Raw genomic sequence first — 18,899 nt, 5'->3', positions numbered from 1 at the left:
AACAACTATTGTCTGCGTTCTGGTTTTACACGACGGCTCGGCAAGTGATCATAATATAATATATTAACAATTTGCTCAGCCGCCGACAAAAGTTGTTGGAATGGTTCTTGGCACGCGCATATGGATCCCAATCTATCAACGTGCTCTTTAATTAAACAACAATCCTCAAAAACTTAACTTCATTTATTTTATAGTGTTTTAAAATGTTCAGCTAGATGGAAATTGGTTAGAGACTAAAGGTGAGGGAACTTTAATGTGCAGGTTGAAAATACGATCAAAGAATATGGAAGTTGGTTCTTTGAAACACACTCCAATGCTCAATTCAATAAAAATGTTTAAGATTTGACGAGGAAAAAGATGAGAAGCTACAATAAAGGTAAATGCTCAACTCTTACATATTTGAGTTATATATATATATATATATATATATATATATATATGAGATGAAAGATAATAATTTATGATGATTCTTTGTAAAATTTAAAGAAAATTCATATAAAATTATAAATTACATCTAATTTTGAAATGATATTTTGATGGAATGGTAGTTGAGGTATTGGACGAATCTTTTCTTGACGATGGGTTAGTCAATTTTAAGATAAAGGTTCCAAATGTTGACCTTTACTAATGGTGATGCGGCAACTATGTGTTTGTTAACTAAGTGAACAAGAGAATTGACTTTGTTAACTAGGTAATAACACTTTCCGATGTTATATATGTTTGTAAAATTTGAAAAATGATAGAATCTTTTACAAGAGAGAACGAAAATTCCCATTTGTCGGATATTAAAGCTTAATTGAAACGGGTTAGGTTATAACAAATGCTTCTTTGTCTGTTTATAGGTATTTAAGATTGAAAAATGATAAAGTAATTTCAATGAATATTCATAAAACGTAAATGTTCATAAACTGGACATGAGATACAATATTGGATAAATTCAAAGGTGGAGCCTATCAATTTTTGAGCAAACTGCCAAACGTGAATGGGCAAAAATGATGAAACAATTTGTATCTTCCTTGGATAAAATAGCATTTAGTGACGGTGAAAGTGTGAAATCAAATTCACTGCAAGAATTGACGCGCAAAACTAGAAGAAAAGGAATAATGGTAAGGTTGTTAGGGGCTTAGGACCCAGATTGGATATTAAGATTCTTTGTTTGATGATTTTATTTCTTATTATTTGTTTTTATATTTATTTTTTAAAAATACAAAAACAAAAACAGAACACCAACAAGACGCTCAAATAATAATATATATATAAAAAAAGAAAATATATGATGATCTCTATGACTAAGGAATAAGGTCGTCATATTTCATGTATATAAAGTCAGAGGATTAATTAATGGTTGTGAACTAATGTGATGACTAATATGGCTCAAGCTGATCGGTTTTTCAAATCAACAGCGGTTGCAGGCTGCTGCCTGATACGAATCTAATAAATGGAACTTTGAATAAAAGGTAATTAAAATATTGAGACGGCATTCGAAAAGATGTTTGATAATCCGTTTGAAAAGCCATCTTCTTTGAATTTGGATCATGTTATTGTAACTCCATTCCCCTGGAAAAACCCATAAAAACAATCATTTCATGGTAGCTTAATTTGTGAAAAAAAATTATAATAATACCCCCTATGCCTATCTGGTTTAATCAGTGTGAATTTGATGATTTGAAATTCTTACCAGGTAATGAGAGGTTTATTTTTTATTTTTATTTTTATTTTTTTTGGGGGGGGGGGGGGAATGTGAAGTTTATGTGGTTGTTTGTGGGCCCAATACATTTTTGCAATGGATGAGGGAAGTGGGTCCAAGCATTATTTATCCCAACATATTCTATAACCCATTAATCCTATATGTTAACATATCTAATGTATATATTAACAATTTAATCACTACTATATATATGCTTTAATACTACTATGTACTATGATATGTTATTTTATTTAAATAAATATTTCTTAAAAAGAAATTAATCGGTTAAAACTTGATTAGATAAAAAAATTATAACAGAAAAATAAATAAATTTATTAGAAATTGATATGTATGAATAAAATATGTAATATAAATATTATTAAATTTATAAAAATAAAAAATTTATTAAAATTAAATAAAATGATTTTTTTAAATTTTGTATTTGATCATAAATCATGTGCACTAAAAATTAAGAATTTGAAAAAAATTTTAAATTAAATTATAAAATTCTCTCTTATTTATCAAAACAAATAAATTCATTTTTAACTTTTTGAAAAACTTGATTGAAATAAAATCCTTTCTTTAAATGCTCCATCCAAACACTCCCTACAGGTAACCTTTAACATTGATCCCCGAAAAACAAATGCAAAAACTTCAGCAGATGTCACAGGAATTCCCTCGTTGAAAAAACAAAATAGCACCGATGAGTGTTAGTTAAGGGGTATTGGAATTAATTCCAGGATTAAAAGGTTTTGAATTTAAACGTCAGTGGTAACCAACAAGAAAAAAAATAAAATTGCATACCATCAAGCATGAAGCAGACCACGCGAACCCAACAGCTTGTCATATACTATGTGAACACTAAATATTACTCTAGTATTGGACGAAAAGATTCACAGAAGAAAAAAAAACCAGACAAAAATTCAGTGTACGTTTAAGAAGAAAACACAAGTGAGATTTTTTTAGGCCGAGTCAAAACATGTCGCATATATTGCTCGACTTGGAGACTAATTCATAAACCTTGCTAGCTTTTCTACCCTATCTTGGTCTCTGGAGTTAGCTTAGTTACAGGGCTAGCTAAGAAGACCAAAACTTGGAGCCAAAACACATTTTCCAGGCCTGATAAGGATCAAGGAACAGAGATTGAATTCCGTCAGCCATCAAACTTATAATCGGGTCAACTAAATTATACTAAAAGGAAACAACTTTGAATCCAATATGTTTTTACGATCTGTCATCGATTAGAAATAAGGGACTCGTTAAGGTCTTATGAACAATATTAATAATAGCAGACATTCTCAAGTCTGCTTTCTACAAAAGGGGAAAAAAAGAGAACATAAATATAGGTGAAAAAAATTAATAGAGGGAACAAAAAACCATTGAGGGTGAAAAAACAATTAACATTGCTTCCATATGATATAACTGAAACAGGCAACTACCTACTTCTCTACAATAGACCTTGATTTCTGCAAGAAGCAGACATCAAGAAGAAACAACGTACCGCATCACAATCCAAGGAAGGCACATTGCTTTCTTGCATGCTCGGGGATCAGCTTCACTAGCACATCAGCAGGCACTCCCTTCAGTTCTGAAAAATGGAAATGGCAGGGCAATAATAATCATCAGTTCCACAGTTCCATATGCAATTAGTAAAATAGTAGAAACATCAATGCCGTATTGGTTTGCTTGTTACCATGGGGCTTAAAGTTGAATAGTGGGGGAAGAAAACGTCCATTAGGTAGGCGGGTGTTAGGATCACGTAGCTCATCAAAGAATGGATGGATCAAAGCCTCGATCTGTGTAGAAAATAAAAACTCATCTTAACATGGTACATATGAAAAAGAGACATATCTAGCAAACTTGAAATACAATAAAGTAGCGTATGAATAAAAAAGTTAATTGAAGAAAAGAATATTTGCAGGATCCATGACATGTCAGGTCTAAACATAATTACCAAATGATACAGTAAATAAAATATGAATTAAAACTACCAAGGGAATTTCATAATGAATGAAAATTTTTTTTCTATTATTAGAATGAGGACAAAGAAAACTACAGAGAAAAAAAATAACAGAGTTGTAACCAGTTTGATACTTACAGCTGAGCTACGAAGGTTTGGAGAGTACTGCAATAGCCGTGAAACAAGATCCACAGCTTCTGGAGGCATACGCTTATGAAATATCTGCTTACCCATGATACATTGACCAATACCATATGTTAGACAAAAAATCTTTCACAAACTAAAGAAATGACATGTCATCCCCACTACCTTGTGCCATGGATGAGCTTTAATTTGGGGAAATTTGAACTCTGTGTAGTTAGGATTCATGCATTTTATTTCTTCTCTTGTCGGGGTACCAAGAACCTGCATAAAAATCACATGTATTAGAAAAAGGGAAGAAAAAGTAATGAAAGTATAGCGAACATTAGGTTAAATCAGAAATACAGTGTCAACGATGCCAGGTAATTTAAGAGCCTCCAATAAGGAAAGAACTTGGATAGGTAATATCTCCCATCCTTCATGTTTACTTGAGTATTTTCCAATAATGATCATGTTGAAACTATGATGAGAATTTTGAACTAAAATTTACCTTAATAATTTCAACAAGCTGGTCTACTCCACTCTCACCGGGAAACAGAGGCTGGAGTAAAAAAATAGTTGTTTAGTAATATAAAAGGAAATATATATATATATATATATGTATATAACAAAAAAATGCAAGGAAACTATCCACCTGTCCAAGCAATAGCTCAGCCAAAACACAGCCAGCAGACCAGATGTCAATGGCTGTGGTGTATTCAGTTGCACCAAATATTAATTCAGGTGCTCGGTAGTACCGAGAACAAATGTAAGATATGTTTGGTTCCCCTTTTACCTGGCAAATTTAAACCAACATTAGGCTCATGAACAATTAGATAGTGTCCAAAGAAGCAAATAAAAAAAGTTTTTAAGATTCTAATTTAAATACCAAAACTTTTGCACTTCCAAAGTCACACAGTTTTAGCTGGTGGGTGTGTGGGTTGACCTGTCACAAGAAACCAATGCATTAATGAGAAAGTATGCTTAAAAGTGTAAATAAGTTAATAAACGATGATAGATAAACCCAACCTTATATAGTAAATAAACAGATACGATGGGAAAACTAAGTTATTCCTAAATGAATAACAAGACATTTTGTATCTTGACAACAAGGGACGTCATGGTGGCAATCTTCAAGTAAAAAGTTGATAACAGTGATTCAATAACCCTAGAGACCCATTCTGTTTAAATTACTGTGATCGCGAAGCTCTTCAGCATAAGTTTCAGATTTCTCATTATAATATAGTAGCATGCATAGATTCGTCAGAAAGGTAAATTGTTTTTCCCTTGCCAAACGCCTAATGGTCCTTTGAAATCATTAAGATGAACCGCCAAACTATTTCTTGACAATGTTTCTCCGGTAATAGTTAGAAATTTAAAAACAGATACAGCTGTACTGATCACCAATAGAAAGCATTTAGCAAGTTGCTTGACAACATACCAATAAATTTTGAGGCTTTATGTCCCTATGGCACACGCCAATACTGTTATGAATGTAAGCGAGCGCTCTGCAAATCTGCAAAAAGACAAGAATAATACCAAATTCTTGTAAGTGCATATTAACATGGATTTCTTGATTCCATAAAGATATAAGAGATAGAAATAAGATAGTTAAAGTGAATATTAGTGGCATATTAACATCAATTTTAACCTAGCTCATACCTGGTAAAAATAAAGTTTAACATATATCAGTGGCATCCTTTGATTTATCTTATTATAATGTTTGATAACGCGGTGGACAGTCTCCGGAACATACTCAAGCACAAGGTTAAGATAGAGTTCATCTTTTACAGTTGTGGAAACAAAACAATGCTTCAGAGAGACAACATTAGGGTGGTCTAGAAGACGCATGGTTTGCAATTCACGGTTCTTGTATCTCTTGTCTTGAAGAACCTTCTTAATAGCAACAGTTTCGCCCGTCTCTAAACATTTAGCCTAAAATACCACAGTTAATTCAGTACAAACCTAAAATTTAACTTAAAATATGAAATCCAAACATATCTTCAAATAAAACTAAGATGAGGAAGAAATCTTCCTGTACCTGGAAGACAACCCCAAATGATCCATTCCCAACAATGCGCTCAGCCATATAGCTTATGGTCTGAAAATGATTGGAAGGTTAAGTTACAAAACCATCACACACCCAAAAATAATACAAAAAAAGCTCTAGTTCTCGAGGAGAAAATTATAAAACTAACCTGCTTAGGCTGGCCATTTTTACCACCAACAGTGGTAACAATTATATGCCCTGTCTCCGTTCCATTTCCATCAACTATAGTTGCTTCCACTTCCTGCAACATAGTAATAGGTTTTGTAAAACTAATCCGAAAGATCAACAATCAATTACCTAAGCAAACAAACTAGAAAGATTAATAACATACGTTGTCACCCCCAATTTTCATATCATTCAATTCAGCAGGCAATCTATCAACACCGACTGTATTTCCACTATGTTCTCTCAATCCAGAAGCAGGCGCCATACTTACTGAAGCCATTGGACTAAACTAAAAGCAAAAACGAGAATCTCACAGATCCTCTGTCGAAAATTCTTTCTTTAACCCAGCAGAACAACTCAATAAATCACCTGCAAAACACAGAAAACAATGTCAAAGGTGCATCCTCAAAGAAATAGGCAATGTATCGGAAACTCAAATAACATAACAATAAAAAAGCTCTAAAATCCCCAATCTGTGGAAGAAAATAATAAACAAGCACATAAAAGAAAAGCTCATTTTAACTACAATTTACATGAAATTAGATAAAAAAGAGATCGTTGTCTTTCTTAGCGCATTAACTGTTGCGTGTTAAGCTCATCGTAGTTTATTTAACACATGAAAATAACAGAATAAGAGGAGTTTCCTTTACCTCACTTCCTCAGGAAAAAAACAGAGCAAAACCCTGTACTTAAATAACAAAAGTTTTAAAAAGTAAAAAAAATAATATTTGAAATCCTAGAAGGAAAGAAGGATCTAAGGAGATGAAAATATAACAAGAAAACACACTGGATCCAACAGTCAAACACGGCAACCATTAGATTCACAATCAACAACAACAAAAAAAAAAAAGAGAGTGGAGGAAATTAATTACCGATCGTATCAAGAAATCCGGAAAAAAGGTGGGTGAGATGGAATCATGAGAGGAAAAATGTGGGCATGGAAATCGGATCTTTCACGGTGAAGTGGCGGAGAAGAGTGTCGTATTCAAGAGGCGGTGTAGCTTTGAGCTTTCTGGCCTGGATTTCTTTTTGGTGGTGGGAGGTGTTGATGACAGTCAGTCAAACATTTATGAGTGTTTTTATTTTCAATTTTAAATTAATTTCCTTTTCTTTCTCGCATTTCAACGGCAAGTAGGCCTTTCTTTTTGACCGTTCAAACACAGACAGGCTAGCTAACTATTATTCCCTTTTGTCTGTTTCCCCTCCCACCCTTTTTTATTTCTCAAATATCTTATTATTTCATTTATTACGAAATAATTTTGAAAAAATATAAATGTTTAAATCCGGTGAATTTAATACCGAGATATTCAAATTTTGAAAATTTCAAATTAAGAAGGTTTTTTTTTATAAAATTCAAATTCAACTCCCACTAAATAATATTTTGATAGTCAAAATAAATTTTTTTAATTCAATTTATTCAACTCCCAGCCAATAAAGCAGGGGCACTTTTTCTTTCTCTTAACAAAACAAGTAGCTATGTTTATTTTATATGGTTAAGATTGAATTAAAATTTTCTTGTTGTCGCACTCAAAAATAGTTGGAAAAGCATAATTTATGTTGTACAAAATTTAATAGTTGTTGGAATAGTAGATATTTTAATAATACTAGTTTGACCGAAGTACCCTTTTGTTGGGTATTGCCGCATATTGTCAAACCGACTTTTAAGCGGCAGCTTAGCCAATTGATGACTGGCTGATGATTTCCGTTCAGATTAATTCAAAGACGCGCCTTTTGCCGCTTTCCAAACACTTGTACTTGATTTTTTTTTTTTTCTGTTGAATTAAAAATGCCTTCTAAATTGCAAAAAACGTATAAGAATGGGTTGAAAAAAGAAATGGAAGAAAAACTCTAACTGAGCAAATAAAAAAATCAACATTATTTTCATATTTCGTATTTTGTTTGAAATGATGTTTTAAAACAAATTTATGCTCCGTAAAGCAAAAATTATCTTGATAATTTTATATATATGATATAATAATATAATATAAAATTTATGTATAAATTTAATGTAATTAAAATATAATATTATTTATGTTGTATTCGTATTAAAAAATAATATCATATTTAAAATATATTACTATTCATAATACAACAAAATTTTAAAAAATATTTTAATTTATTTAAAAATAAATTAATAATTATATTTATCATATCATTTTATATTTAAATATATTATAAATATTTAATTTTTTAATAATTTTTTGTTTAAATACTAATTTAAGTAATTTTTTTAAATAAATGAATTAATCGTGTTTAATTATGTTATTTGTATAAATCATATTAATCGTTTTATGTCGTGTTATATTATTTAAGTAATTAATTATATATAATCATGTTATTCATATATAATCATATTAATTATATTATATTAGTTAAACATAAATTAATTTTAAATATATTAATCATATTATGTATATATATATAATAAATATCAAATTCATATTAAAATTATTTAAATTATAAAATTATATTTAATACGAAATATGGTACAACCATATGAACTGAATTACCAAGGCTAAAATCATCATAAAAATGTAGTACGCTGACCAATAAACACAAGTAATAGTCGAAACCTAAAATGCTTTGAGATATGCAAATGAAAATATCACAAGTCCCGAAGTCACATGGTCCCATGCATCTTCCTTTTTCCAAGTGCAAACCCAAAAATCCATGGCGCGTGGAAATTGGATAATGATGAAAGTTTTCATATCTATCCGATCAATGCTAACTTACTCTCCAAATGAAATCATTCCAAGGTTAAAAGCTAAAGAAATGAAGGGTAAAATATCAGGTTTGAAGATTTCATTCAAACAATGGAACAAATATGTCAACACCCACAAAATGCATGTGACTGTCTCGAAAAACCTTTGATTCAATCCAATTTCCGGAGTTTTTGATATTTCCATTAGAACTAGTATTTCATGGTAGGGTAGATTTTGATGGCTGTGGTGGCAGTCGAACGGCAATAATTATTGCCATTTAATTAGTTTTTGTGCAGGTTGGAAGTTGGAGGAATCTGTGGAGGCTGAGGCCCCCTAATTTCTTCATCTAAAAAAAAAAGGGCTTTAGATTTTAAAAGGGCTAATTTCTTTTTTTTTTTTTTTTGTGATCTATAATAACGATCGATGCTCCAATGAGGAAGAGTTGATTTGAACTTCTCATTTCAAAACATTTATGATGAGGAAGGTGCCGGGTAAATCAGCTAATCTAAGCAAAGCAAATGCTAGATCCTTGCCTACATTGAATTGTGTACGCTACCAGCACAACAGAGTCAATGAAATCACTGTCAGCACCACTCCAATTATGCCTGACAGCAAAGCACTCATATGAAAATTTTGAACTTGAGAAACATATCATATAGGCTAAAGCATCGTAACCACCAGAAACAGTATTCAAACAAGAAAGTAAATAATGTCCAACAGGTCTTGGCTCTTCGAAACATGCTCAAAAGTTAAAAGGAATCCATGAGTCGTGACTTTGAATAGTAGCTCTATTCAGTCAAAACCATGAACACTGGAGAGTACTAGGGGTCAGAGTTCACGTCTTGGTGCCTGTACCTGCTCTACCAGCTTCGCTAGTTATTCAACTTCTCCAACTACCTGATTCAAGGATGGTATGGACTGGGACTTACTCTTCAAGCAAGGAGGCTGAGCTGATAATTGGTTAAAGACCCTAGTCCTTTTTTCTGTGAACCAAAGCCCAAATGAATAACAGTATCTCATGAATATTTGGAGGCCCGTTAAGAATGTTCCTCCGAGTTGGTAACATTGAAATCAATTAATCTTTCGTTTTTGGCTGTCAATCAAAAGCAAAACAACTGATCTTTTTCCTTTTCTTTTTTATGGTTTAGGTTTTGCTAAGATAAGAAAACCCTCTCTGTTATACACATGCATCATTATATCTCACCAACCAGGTAGATTTTCCTAAACGGGGCAGATGAAAAGTGTGGTTGCTATACGTTGTATTGAGCTCACAACACTTGAGGGAGATATAGCTCAGCTAAATATATAGTAGAAAAGCACAGGTAGGAATAGTTACCAAAGAATGGGAATTTGGGTTTTGGCATTGCCATCTGTTGGATACAAGTTCACACGCCTTTCCAAATTTGTTCGACTATAGATACGGTAATTTGTATTTTTGTATTATATCTCGTATCATATTTAATATGTATAATAATATAAATTATTAAAATATAAATACGATACGAATTATAAAATATGTTTAAATTTTAAATATAATACATTTAATATATGTGTTATATGCTACATGACACAATCAATATATATACAATTAATTTATTTAAATATAATACAAATAAATACTATCAACACGAATATATGTAATTAATATGAATATATACGAATAGATATCACTAACACGAATATATATAAAAATATGACTAAAATAATAAATAATTATAAATTATTCATTATTTATAACTTTATAAATTTGACATATTAATAATATAAAAAATACTTACATATAAAAAAATAAAAAAAATTAATACTCATTTAATATGTATTTAATATATATATATTAATTTATATTACATAATCATATTAATTTTTAGTATCAAATTAAAAATGATAAATTATTAAAAATTAAAGAACAAAATAATAATGTATAGGACTAATATTAATATTTATATTGTATTTATATTATTAATATAAAAATAATTTTATAATAATTATTAAATAAGTATCATAATTAAATGTTTAAAATAACTTTTATATGAAATTAAATAGTTAATTAAGTACCATAATTAAAATATTAAAAATTAAAATAATCTTTATATGTTTATATTAAATTAAAATAAATATAAAAAAAATGTGTAAATCATATTAAACATACTAAATTTATACTTATATAATAAAATTAAATTAAATATATTGTTCATATCATGTTCACGTGTTTAAATAAGTAAACACATAGAAGACATAAATTATATTATACCAAAATTCATGTTGATAAAAATAAATATAAAATATATTTTTTAAAAATACATATATAATTTTTTATATCATTTTTATATTATATTATCATATTATATTTGAAATTATTATCACCTGGTTACTTTTATCGTATAAAGTGGTAAGCACGAGCAATAATGTGGAAAACATTGCTGTGCTGTCGCATTCCTCTTAATTCTGAAATACTTTAAAAAGCATAAGAAAATCTGATCTTACCATTCAAAATGTCAGCTAGAGGTTCCTTATCTAACCCCAACGAGATTCTCTCGTGCATCCATTTTCATGCCAAATCTACCAGTTCCATCATCCATGCTTACCTTTCGACCAACAGATCAAGGTTGTTTCATTTAAAAAATTCATGATTCGCACAATTATATACTGTTTGTTCTGGACATGCTCAAATTATTGATCAATCGCCATTACTATTTCTCTAGCTAGGTAGAAAGATTAGTTTGTATTCTGAGAACCATGATCAATTAGATGATAATGGACCATCCAAATTGTTTAAAATTTGTTCATGACAGCTAAAGCTTATCCAAATCTCAAACCTTTATGGCCCAAATGATTCAATTTGCCACCTATAATAATATGCATATCAGATGAAATTCAGTCAATAATGCTGCAATTAACAGGAACACTTGATGCTCTCTGATGTCTTGGGTTTCTCCAGCAAAATCCTGCGTTATTCAGGTTGACAACTCCACACTGTAGATATTCTAAATTATGCAGATAAGAAAGGCCAAACATTTTCCAAGTTTTTTAAACAAATATATTTTATATATGTGCAAGTTCTTTTTTTTTTTTTAATATCAATTGTAGGCACTCTAATTAATCCGGACTTGAATTCATTAAGCTTGATCTAATAAAATTTGGGCCTAAGCCCAAATTAATTGAGCCTAGCTCAATAGGCTCAGATTATCTGGCCTAATTGGCCACTCGATTTTTTTTTCCTTCCATCTTTTTTTTTTATTTTATATTTTTTGGTTTTATCTTCGTTTTTTTTTTAATTTTATTTTTGGACTTATCATTAAAATTTTTTAAGAGATAACATGTTGAATTTTATGCAAATTTTACCTTGAATGACATTGGTAGAGTTGTAGTTTGATTCAATTTCTAAAAGGATAAGTGTAAACAGAGGAATCAAAATTAATCAAAAATTCTTCTGATTGTTCCTATAAATAAACTCAGTAATCACATAGCAAACACAGAGGGGGAAAGGAGTAGAAAATTAAAAGTAAAAAAAAGACGAATCATAAAGCTAAAAAACAGAAGGCAAAGTCTAGAAATATTTTAGAGGTGGTTAGAAGCAATTTAGAAATTTTAGGAATTTTTGGAGAATTTTTGGCTTTTTTTTTTGAAAAATTTTCAAAAATTTTTCAAAATCCGATAAGATTTAAGTTTTTCGACGAATATTCTAGCCAATTTTGAAGTTTTCGACGGGTTTTTTAGATTTTGACATAGCTTTAACCAGAATCTGGGTTATGTTTAGAGATAATAGGGAGAAAAAAAAAAAGGAGAGAGAGGATAAAGAAGTAATCTGCTGAAAATGCTTAGTTTGAAGCCTTTTATATCTTACAAAAACGACGTCGTTTTGGCGTTACAAATCTCAGAAGATTCGTGCGTTTCTGTTTGGTTCAACCCAACCCGATCGCAACCCGATTTGCTGACCCGCGTTCCAGCCAACTATCCCAGTCGAGTTGAGCCAAGCAACGATTTTTGTTTTCCATCCTCGCCATTTTCCAACTTGAGCCAAACCATTTTAATTTTTTTTTGGTATTTTCTTATTTATTTTATTTAAGCATTTTATTTATTTTTTAGTTTTTTATTATTAAATTAAAATAATAAAAAATATATGGAAATAAATATTAATTATCCAATGATAAAATTTATATAAATTTCAAATGGTAAATTTATGTAAAATTTTTAGGTGAGAAATTTTGTATAAATTTATCCTAAATGGTGAAATAATTTAAATAAAATTTCAATAACAATAATTAATATTTATTTTTTAAAAAAATTAAAAAACATAAAAAGCATAAGGATATAAAAATTTTTGGAATTAAATACAAATTACCCAATGATGAGATTATTAGAAATTTCAAATGGTAAATTTCTAATAAATCTTTAGGTGAAAATTTTCCTCTAAATTTGGCTCAAATGGTTGAATGATTTAGATGAAATTTCAATACAAGTAATTGTATTTTTTTTTCTAAATAAAATTTGGATTGAAAATATTTGATAATTATCTAAGAATGAGATTTTTAGAAATTTCAAATGATAAATTTTTAAGAAATCTCTAAGTGAGAAATTTTCTCTAAATTTGACCCAAATTGTGAAATAATTTATATGAAAATTTTCAATAAAAGTAATTGTCATATTATTTTCTTTCAAAAAATAAATTATAAATAGGTTTAAATGGTGAAAATTTTTAAAAATTTTTAAAAAAATCTCTAATTTGACTAAAATTGTGGAACAATTAGATATATTTTTGAATAAATAAATAATTAAACATTTTTCTAATGACAGAGTATCTTTAAAAAATCAAATTGGATTATTGAATACTCTTGAGATGAGTAAATATTTTTTAAAAATTTTACCAGATTAATGAAAGAATCTTATAAATTATTTTTAATATTTTAACATAAAATTTAAAACCATTAGACTTAAAGCCTTAGGATAAATTCGAAATAATATGGTACCATCATTCGGATAGATATGTGGATGTGCCATAACCTTTCTCATATGTAATCGACTCTCGAATTCTATTCTGATTAGTAGATCTGAATTTATTTTTTTAAAAAAAAATTTAATCAAACTTAAAATTTTTTTAAAATGATAAATTTTTTAAGTGATCAATTATATTTAATTAAAAAAATTAATGATAACTTTATTCATTTGATAAATTTAATTATAAATTTATGAATTTATACATTATGATATCGACTAACAAAATTATCTTCAAATATTTATTTGCAAGCAATCGCATCTAAAAATGCTAAATTAGTGCACATTAATTCCTGTCGTCCTCAATTTCCATTTTGTTTCATTTTTGTTAAATTCTGGCATTCAGCCTTGTTATGCACGTGAAAGAAAAGAAAGAAAGATGAGGTTACCACTGGCTATAAACGTGTGGTACTGAAATTAACCGTACAGTAGGGAAACTTCATAATAGAAATTCAAAAGCTTCAATACTCCAGATTTATCCGGACCGTCCAAAAAGCAAATGGGGCCCAACGATGCTGACAAGACGGTCTTGATGCCGTTATAACCGCCTTCAGATTTCAGATTTTCCACATGCAAACGATAAATGCGATGTAGTACTAGTCTTATATCACAAGCATGTCATTTATGCAAAATTGAAGGGTAATTTTGTCCATTGAATAACAAATACCTGATTCGCTGATCTCCCAACTAACACAAGCTGCCGCTTCCTTGCTAGCTAGTATGCCAAGCGCTGGGAGGTGCCCGAAGGATGAATCGGTCATTTTACATCGAAGCAGGGCCTTCGCCTAATATAGTTTTTTGAAAAAACGACGCAAGCCGACGTAAAAACTGTATTGCGTGTGTCCGTCAAGCCAAGGCTGCTTGCTTTTATATTGCGCGTGTCAACTGTGATGATCGATGATCAAACCTGCTCCCAACAAAATCTAAAGGTTCTAAAACTTACATGTGTCAACAAACAATAACTCCTTTTAACCCATTTCTAATTACCTGTTCGTCCCCATTTATGACCTTATAAACATCAATTAAAGTCCACACGCGCCAAGTTTGATCTTTTTTGCTAACAAAAAAAAAAAAAAATCAATTTACAGAAAACTAAATCGTTTTCATTAGAGTTTGAAGAGTTTTAATTCTGTTGCGGTGGTTTTGTTTTTTGTTATGGTTATTGTCTGAAAAAAAAGAAAGATGGTAGCTGAAGCTGAGGTTGTTTGTCAACAGAACGTGCCGGTGCTGGAGGTTCCGTTTCTTGGTAAAGGAAGTAATATCGAGGATGTTGATGAAATTGTTGCGATTTCCTCACCGGTTTCTTCATCTAAGTTTGGACAAGTTAATGTTGCTCAGTCGGTTTCCGCCGATTTATCCACCTCTCAACTGGTTAGCCTCCCCCACCCCCCCCTTTTTTTTATGTTTTTAAAGAATCTGAATTCTGATGAGGGGTTGACTTCTAAAGAAATTTCTTTACAAGATTGCAAAAGTATAATTATGTTGGCTGTTTTATTCTTCGAATTTTATGTTCTCTGGAATTTTAGCCTGAAATGTTTTAACTATTTTTTTGTATTTATGGATAAGTTTTAGAGGGAGTATGTTCTTAGCTTACAACATTAAGATCCATAGATTTTCTGTTTTCAGGGTTTTGAAAAGAGATGTTAAAACTGTTAACTTTATAATCTTTGTGATTGTAATTTTGCATATTTGAAATTTGAGAAGGTTGTATCTATCTACCCATGTTTAGTTGCATCTAGGGAATAAAAAATGAAATTTGTCTAGCTTTGGCAACAGCTGATTGGCGAGTTCTTTAGGTGCTAGTGAATATATATTAGTCTGCTATTATGTCAATTTAAGAGAAATATACTTAGTGGTTTAAAGTTTAAACTTTTTAAGCGATAAGCATTATATCAATCTTGTTCCTATTTCAGGATGTGAAATCTCTAGAAAAAGTCCCAGATCCAAGGATTGAATCTACCGTCCTGCAATTTGAACCGAGCATCCGTTCAGGTAGTTTTGCTGACATTGGACCTAGGAGATACATGGAAGATGAACATATTAGAATAGATGATCTATCATCAAATTTGGGATCCCATTTCAAATTTCCTAAACCTAGTGCTTTCTTTGGGGTAATTGCTATTTTGGCTAATGCTGCTACTGCCGTAATTTGATGATCTTGTATGATTTATAACTAATTTAGGTTATGCTTCATATCCAGGTGTTTGATGGTCATGGAGGTCCTGAAGCAGCAGCATATACAAGGAAAAATGCACTTAGATTCTTTTTTGAAGATGTCAATTTTCCCCAGACTAGTGAGGTTGATGATGTTTTTCTGGAAGGGGTTGAGAACTCTCTCCGGAAATCATTTCTCCTTGCTGACCTTGCTCTTGCGGATGACTGTACTGTGAATAGCTCCTCTGGAACAACCGCTCTTACTGCTCTGATATTTGGAAGGTATCTTCATGCTTTATAGTCTTGATTGCTATTTATTCACTTCAGTCATCTTGAGTGTTGTTTTAAGCTTTTAAACCTCTACCTTGTTGTCTGCGCTTTAGGGTTCTAATGGTGGCCAATGCTGGTGATTGCCGAGGAGTTCTCTGTCGAAAAGGGGAGGCAATAGATATGTCGGAAGACCATAGACCTATTTATCCATCTGAACGAAGGAGAGTAGAAAAGCTGGGCGGGTTTATTGATGATGGGTATCTTAATGGTGTTCTATCAGTTTCCCGGGCCTTGGGGGATTGGGACATGAAGTTCCCCAAGGGTTCTTCTTCACCTCTCATTGCCGAGCCTGAGTTCCGACGGGTGGTTCTGACAGAGGATGATGAGTTCCTTATCATTGGGTGTGACGGGATTTGGGATGTTATGTCAAGTCAGCATGCAGTTAGCCTAGTTCACAGAGGGTTGCAGCGGCATGATGACCCTGAGCAGTGTGCTAGAGACCTTGTCATGGAGGCCTTACGTCGAAACACATTTGATAATCTCACAGTGATCGTTGTATGCTTCTCTGCACCTGATCACCAGGAGCAAACATCTCCTCGGCAAAGAAGATTGAGGTGTTGTAGCCTGTCTGCAGATGCCCTGTGTAGCTTGAGGAGTTTCTTAGATGGCATTTCCAATCGGTGAATGTAAATAAAAATTTTAAACTTTACTCTTTGGTTTTTTCTTTTTGTGCCACAATAGTACTCTTGTTCATTAGGGGATATTATGCTGTTTCTGGCTATTTCAATTAGAGCTACAAAAAGCAGCTTGAAGTTTTGCAGGGATTGGTTTTGGTATATTTATGGCGGATTCTGGTTGGATGTACATCGAGGATGGTGGTGTAGAGATGGTCCAATTTATGAGTCTGCTCAAGTCATTTGTGGATTCTTTTACTCAAAATCCAGGGTGGCTGCCCTTGTGAATTCATTGTTCATTTGCGAGGTGTACGTTCATATATTGTCAATAAAGTTCAAAGTTTTCAGTACTGTCTTCTTGTTCATCTCATGCAATTGCATGAGATGCTTTTCATAGTATTTTGCTAGTCCCTGCGTTTCTTGCTCAGGCAGTAATGGCAACAGAAGCTTGCATTACTGTATCAATGCCTTGAAGGCTGAAAGGCTGACATTAATTAATTTCTTTCTTTGTTGACAATATATAGTTAACATAAGATTAAGATCCTCCCGCAGAGTAGCTAATTATTTGAAGAGCAAACAATATATCACAGATGTGGTTTTCTTTGACCTATTGTTTCTTTGCATGTCGTGGATAATCGCTAATTTGACTCACGTCTCATTTTGCGATTGTGGGGACGGGAGGGGCTCAATGCACACACCAAAACAGCATTTGCTGTTTTTGGGCCTTTGAGGAACCGAACCCTCCTTTTTATTTGGATTTTTTGGGGCCAACTGACTGCCCCGATCTCGCTGCATGGGTGCCCACTAGACGCTTTACATTACGCTGCTATTTTCCTTTCTATGTACGTGTTATTTGACCAGCTTGTTGCTTCAAGTTCAACTACATGCTAGTGAAGTTTGGATTTTTGCGTCAGAATAATCAACAGAAGACAAAAGGCCCAGCGTCAAAAATGGATCCATTTTGTTATTTCAAATAACTTTGGGAAAAACTTAAATGGGGGAAATCTACACTAAATAATTAAAAACGATTATACTTTATGATACACTTCCCTCTCTTCCATTTATAGAATTATATTTATATACATGTAGCCATGTGTGTGAACTTGTGTTTAACGCTTTGGCTTGCTTGGTTTCCAGACAAATTGAACTATTCTGGTGTCTGATGCTGAATTTTAAAAGGAATATTGTACCTTCCTTGTAAAAGAAAAAAAATATATATGGTGAGACTTACCCTAAATGACCCACCACCTGCTTTTTCCTCCTCCTGATTTTATGGTTTTATATGTCGTGTTGTTGGTTAAAGTGATATTCCAGCATCAGCTCTCAAACGTTCTCTTATGTTCTTTTGCCTTTCCTCTGGGATCTTTTCCCTGAACTGTTCTAATTGTTTAATTTGCTACCAAGGAAGAGCAGGACTGACAAAACATCAATGAAAGTTTGGTTCATCCCAGTTGGGTTCTTGGTTTTTTTCCCCCTGAAAACATTTCAAAAACATTAAAATTCCGATTCCCATGAATTTAATTTATTCGACAAATTGGACTGGAATGGTAGATATATAATGGTAGTAGCTTTCAATGAATTTATCTATATAGATAGTATCTCAGAAATGGAGGTGATAAGCTTCTTTTTCATTTTCACTTTTCAGTTTCTTTCAATTATTCCTCCGTTTAATCTTGTAGTAATCTCTTTCTTCTGCAATACAATTGCTGACATGGTGGGGGAGCCAGAGGCTGCACGTAACCCCAAAAGGCGAATTACTTGGGTTCTTAATGTCCTCTTGTTGCCGAGACAGGATAGGAAATAGCCAAATAGCATTGCTGTGCTGTAGCCAGCTTTGCTTACATGGATTTTGAAGGTGAACATTGGGTTATTTTTTACGATGCCAGTGGACCAGCATTTATGTCACACTCGAGCAGTGCCTAACAATCTATGAAGAGACTTTTGGTCTCTAGGACACTGTTTCTAAAACATACAATGAATTTTATAGAAGAGTATCGACAGTATTATGTGGTATTTTTTTTTCTTTAAATTTATTTTTGTGCTTTTATTTAGTTTTTTTTTTTATTTTTGTAACTTTTTTAAAATGTTTTTTTTTTCTTTCTTTATTTTTACTTTTTTAAATAAA

General features: G+C 31.6%; 2 protein-coding genes across 5 annotated transcripts; one reads left to right on the top strand and one right to left on the bottom strand.

Annotated features, from left to right (window-relative positions):
* Positions 1–2,500: 2,500 nt before the first annotated feature.
* LOC111314043 (glycogen synthase kinase-3 homolog MsK-3-like) lies at positions 2,501–7,019 on the bottom strand. Of its 3 annotated transcripts, XM_089752090.1 has the most exons (14): positions 6,855–7,019; positions 6,149–6,351; positions 5,966–6,058; positions 5,809–5,868; positions 5,430–5,702; positions 5,209–5,283; positions 4,657–4,713; positions 4,423–4,563; positions 4,279–4,329; positions 3,957–4,052; positions 3,786–3,869; positions 3,381–3,483; positions 3,189–3,275; positions 2,501–2,806 (listed from the first exon to the last, which is right to left on the bottom strand). In XM_089752090.1, the coding sequence occupies exons 2-13, from the start codon at positions 6,260–6,262 to the stop codon at positions 3,193–3,195; spliced, it is 1,230 nt and encodes a 409-aa protein (XP_089608216.1). In that variant the 5' UTR covers positions 6,263–6,351; positions 6,855–7,019; the 3' UTR covers positions 2,501–2,806; positions 3,189–3,192. The 3 variants fall into 3 exon arrangements, with proteins under 3 accessions (XP_089608216.1, XP_022770761.1, XP_089608215.1); XM_022915026.2 differs by lacking the exon at positions 2,501–2,806 and having other exon boundaries at positions 2,894–3,275; XM_089752089.1 differs by lacking the exons at positions 2,501–2,806; positions 6,855–7,019 and adding an exon at positions 6,633–6,758 and having other exon boundaries at positions 2,894–3,275.
* Positions 7,020–14,572: 7,553 nt separating this feature from the next.
* Positions 14,573–17,124, top strand: LOC111314042 (putative protein phosphatase 2C 49). 2 transcript variants are annotated; one of them, XM_022915022.2, is made up of 4 exons: positions 14,573–15,047; positions 15,590–15,787; positions 15,877–16,112; positions 16,214–17,124. In XM_022915022.2, the coding sequence occupies exons 1-4, from the start codon at positions 14,859–14,861 to the stop codon at positions 16,782–16,784; spliced, it is 1,194 nt and encodes a 397-aa protein (XP_022770757.2). In that variant the 5' UTR covers positions 14,573–14,858; the 3' UTR covers positions 16,785–17,124. The 2 variants fall into 2 exon arrangements, with proteins under 2 accessions (XP_022770757.2, XP_022770758.2); XM_022915023.2 differs by lacking the exon at positions 15,590–15,787 and having other exon boundaries at positions 14,725–15,047.
* The last annotated feature ends 1,775 nt before the right edge of the window (positions 17,125–18,899 follow it).

This window comes from Durio zibethinus, chromosome 23 (assembly GCF_047325235.1).
Source record: "Durio zibethinus cultivar Kanyao isolate XHJ-2024 chromosome 23, ASM4732523v1, whole genome shotgun sequence".
NCBI classification, from domain to species: Eukaryota; Viridiplantae; Streptophyta; class Magnoliopsida; order Malvales; family Malvaceae; genus Durio; species Durio zibethinus.
The sequence above is the reverse complement of the archived record's forward strand: the minus strand, read 5'-3'. Positions and strand labels throughout refer to the sequence as shown.

What these genes read in the sequence shown, in the direction of transcription:
- LOC111314043 (XM_089752090.1), bottom strand. Translation starts at nt 6,262, where the DNA reads ATGGCTTCAGTAAGTATGGCGCCTGCTTCTGGATTGAGAGAACATAGT. An exon ending in TTAAACTTTATTTTTACCAG is followed by an intron (nt 5,284 to 5,429) that starts GTATGAGCTAGG and finishes GTCTTTTTGCAG; the next exon opens with ATTTGCAGAGCGCTCGCTTA. An exon ending in TTGGAAGTGCAAAAGTTTTG is followed by an intron (nt 4,564 to 4,656) that starts GTATTTAAATTA and finishes TAAATTTGCCAG; the next exon opens with GTAAAAGGGGAACCAAACAT.
- LOC111314042 (XM_022915022.2), top strand. Translation starts at nt 14,859, where the DNA reads ATGGTAGCTGAAGCTGAGGTTGTTTGTCAACAGAACGTGCCGGTGCTG. An exon ending in ATTTATCCACCTCTCAACTG is followed by an intron (nt 15,048 to 15,589) that starts GTTAGCCTCCCC and finishes TTCCTATTTCAG; the next exon opens with GATGTGAAATCTCTAGAAAA. An exon ending in ACTGCTCTGATATTTGGAAG is followed by an intron (nt 16,113 to 16,213) that starts GTATCTTCATGC and finishes TCTGCGCTTTAG; the next exon opens with GGTTCTAATGGTGGCCAATG.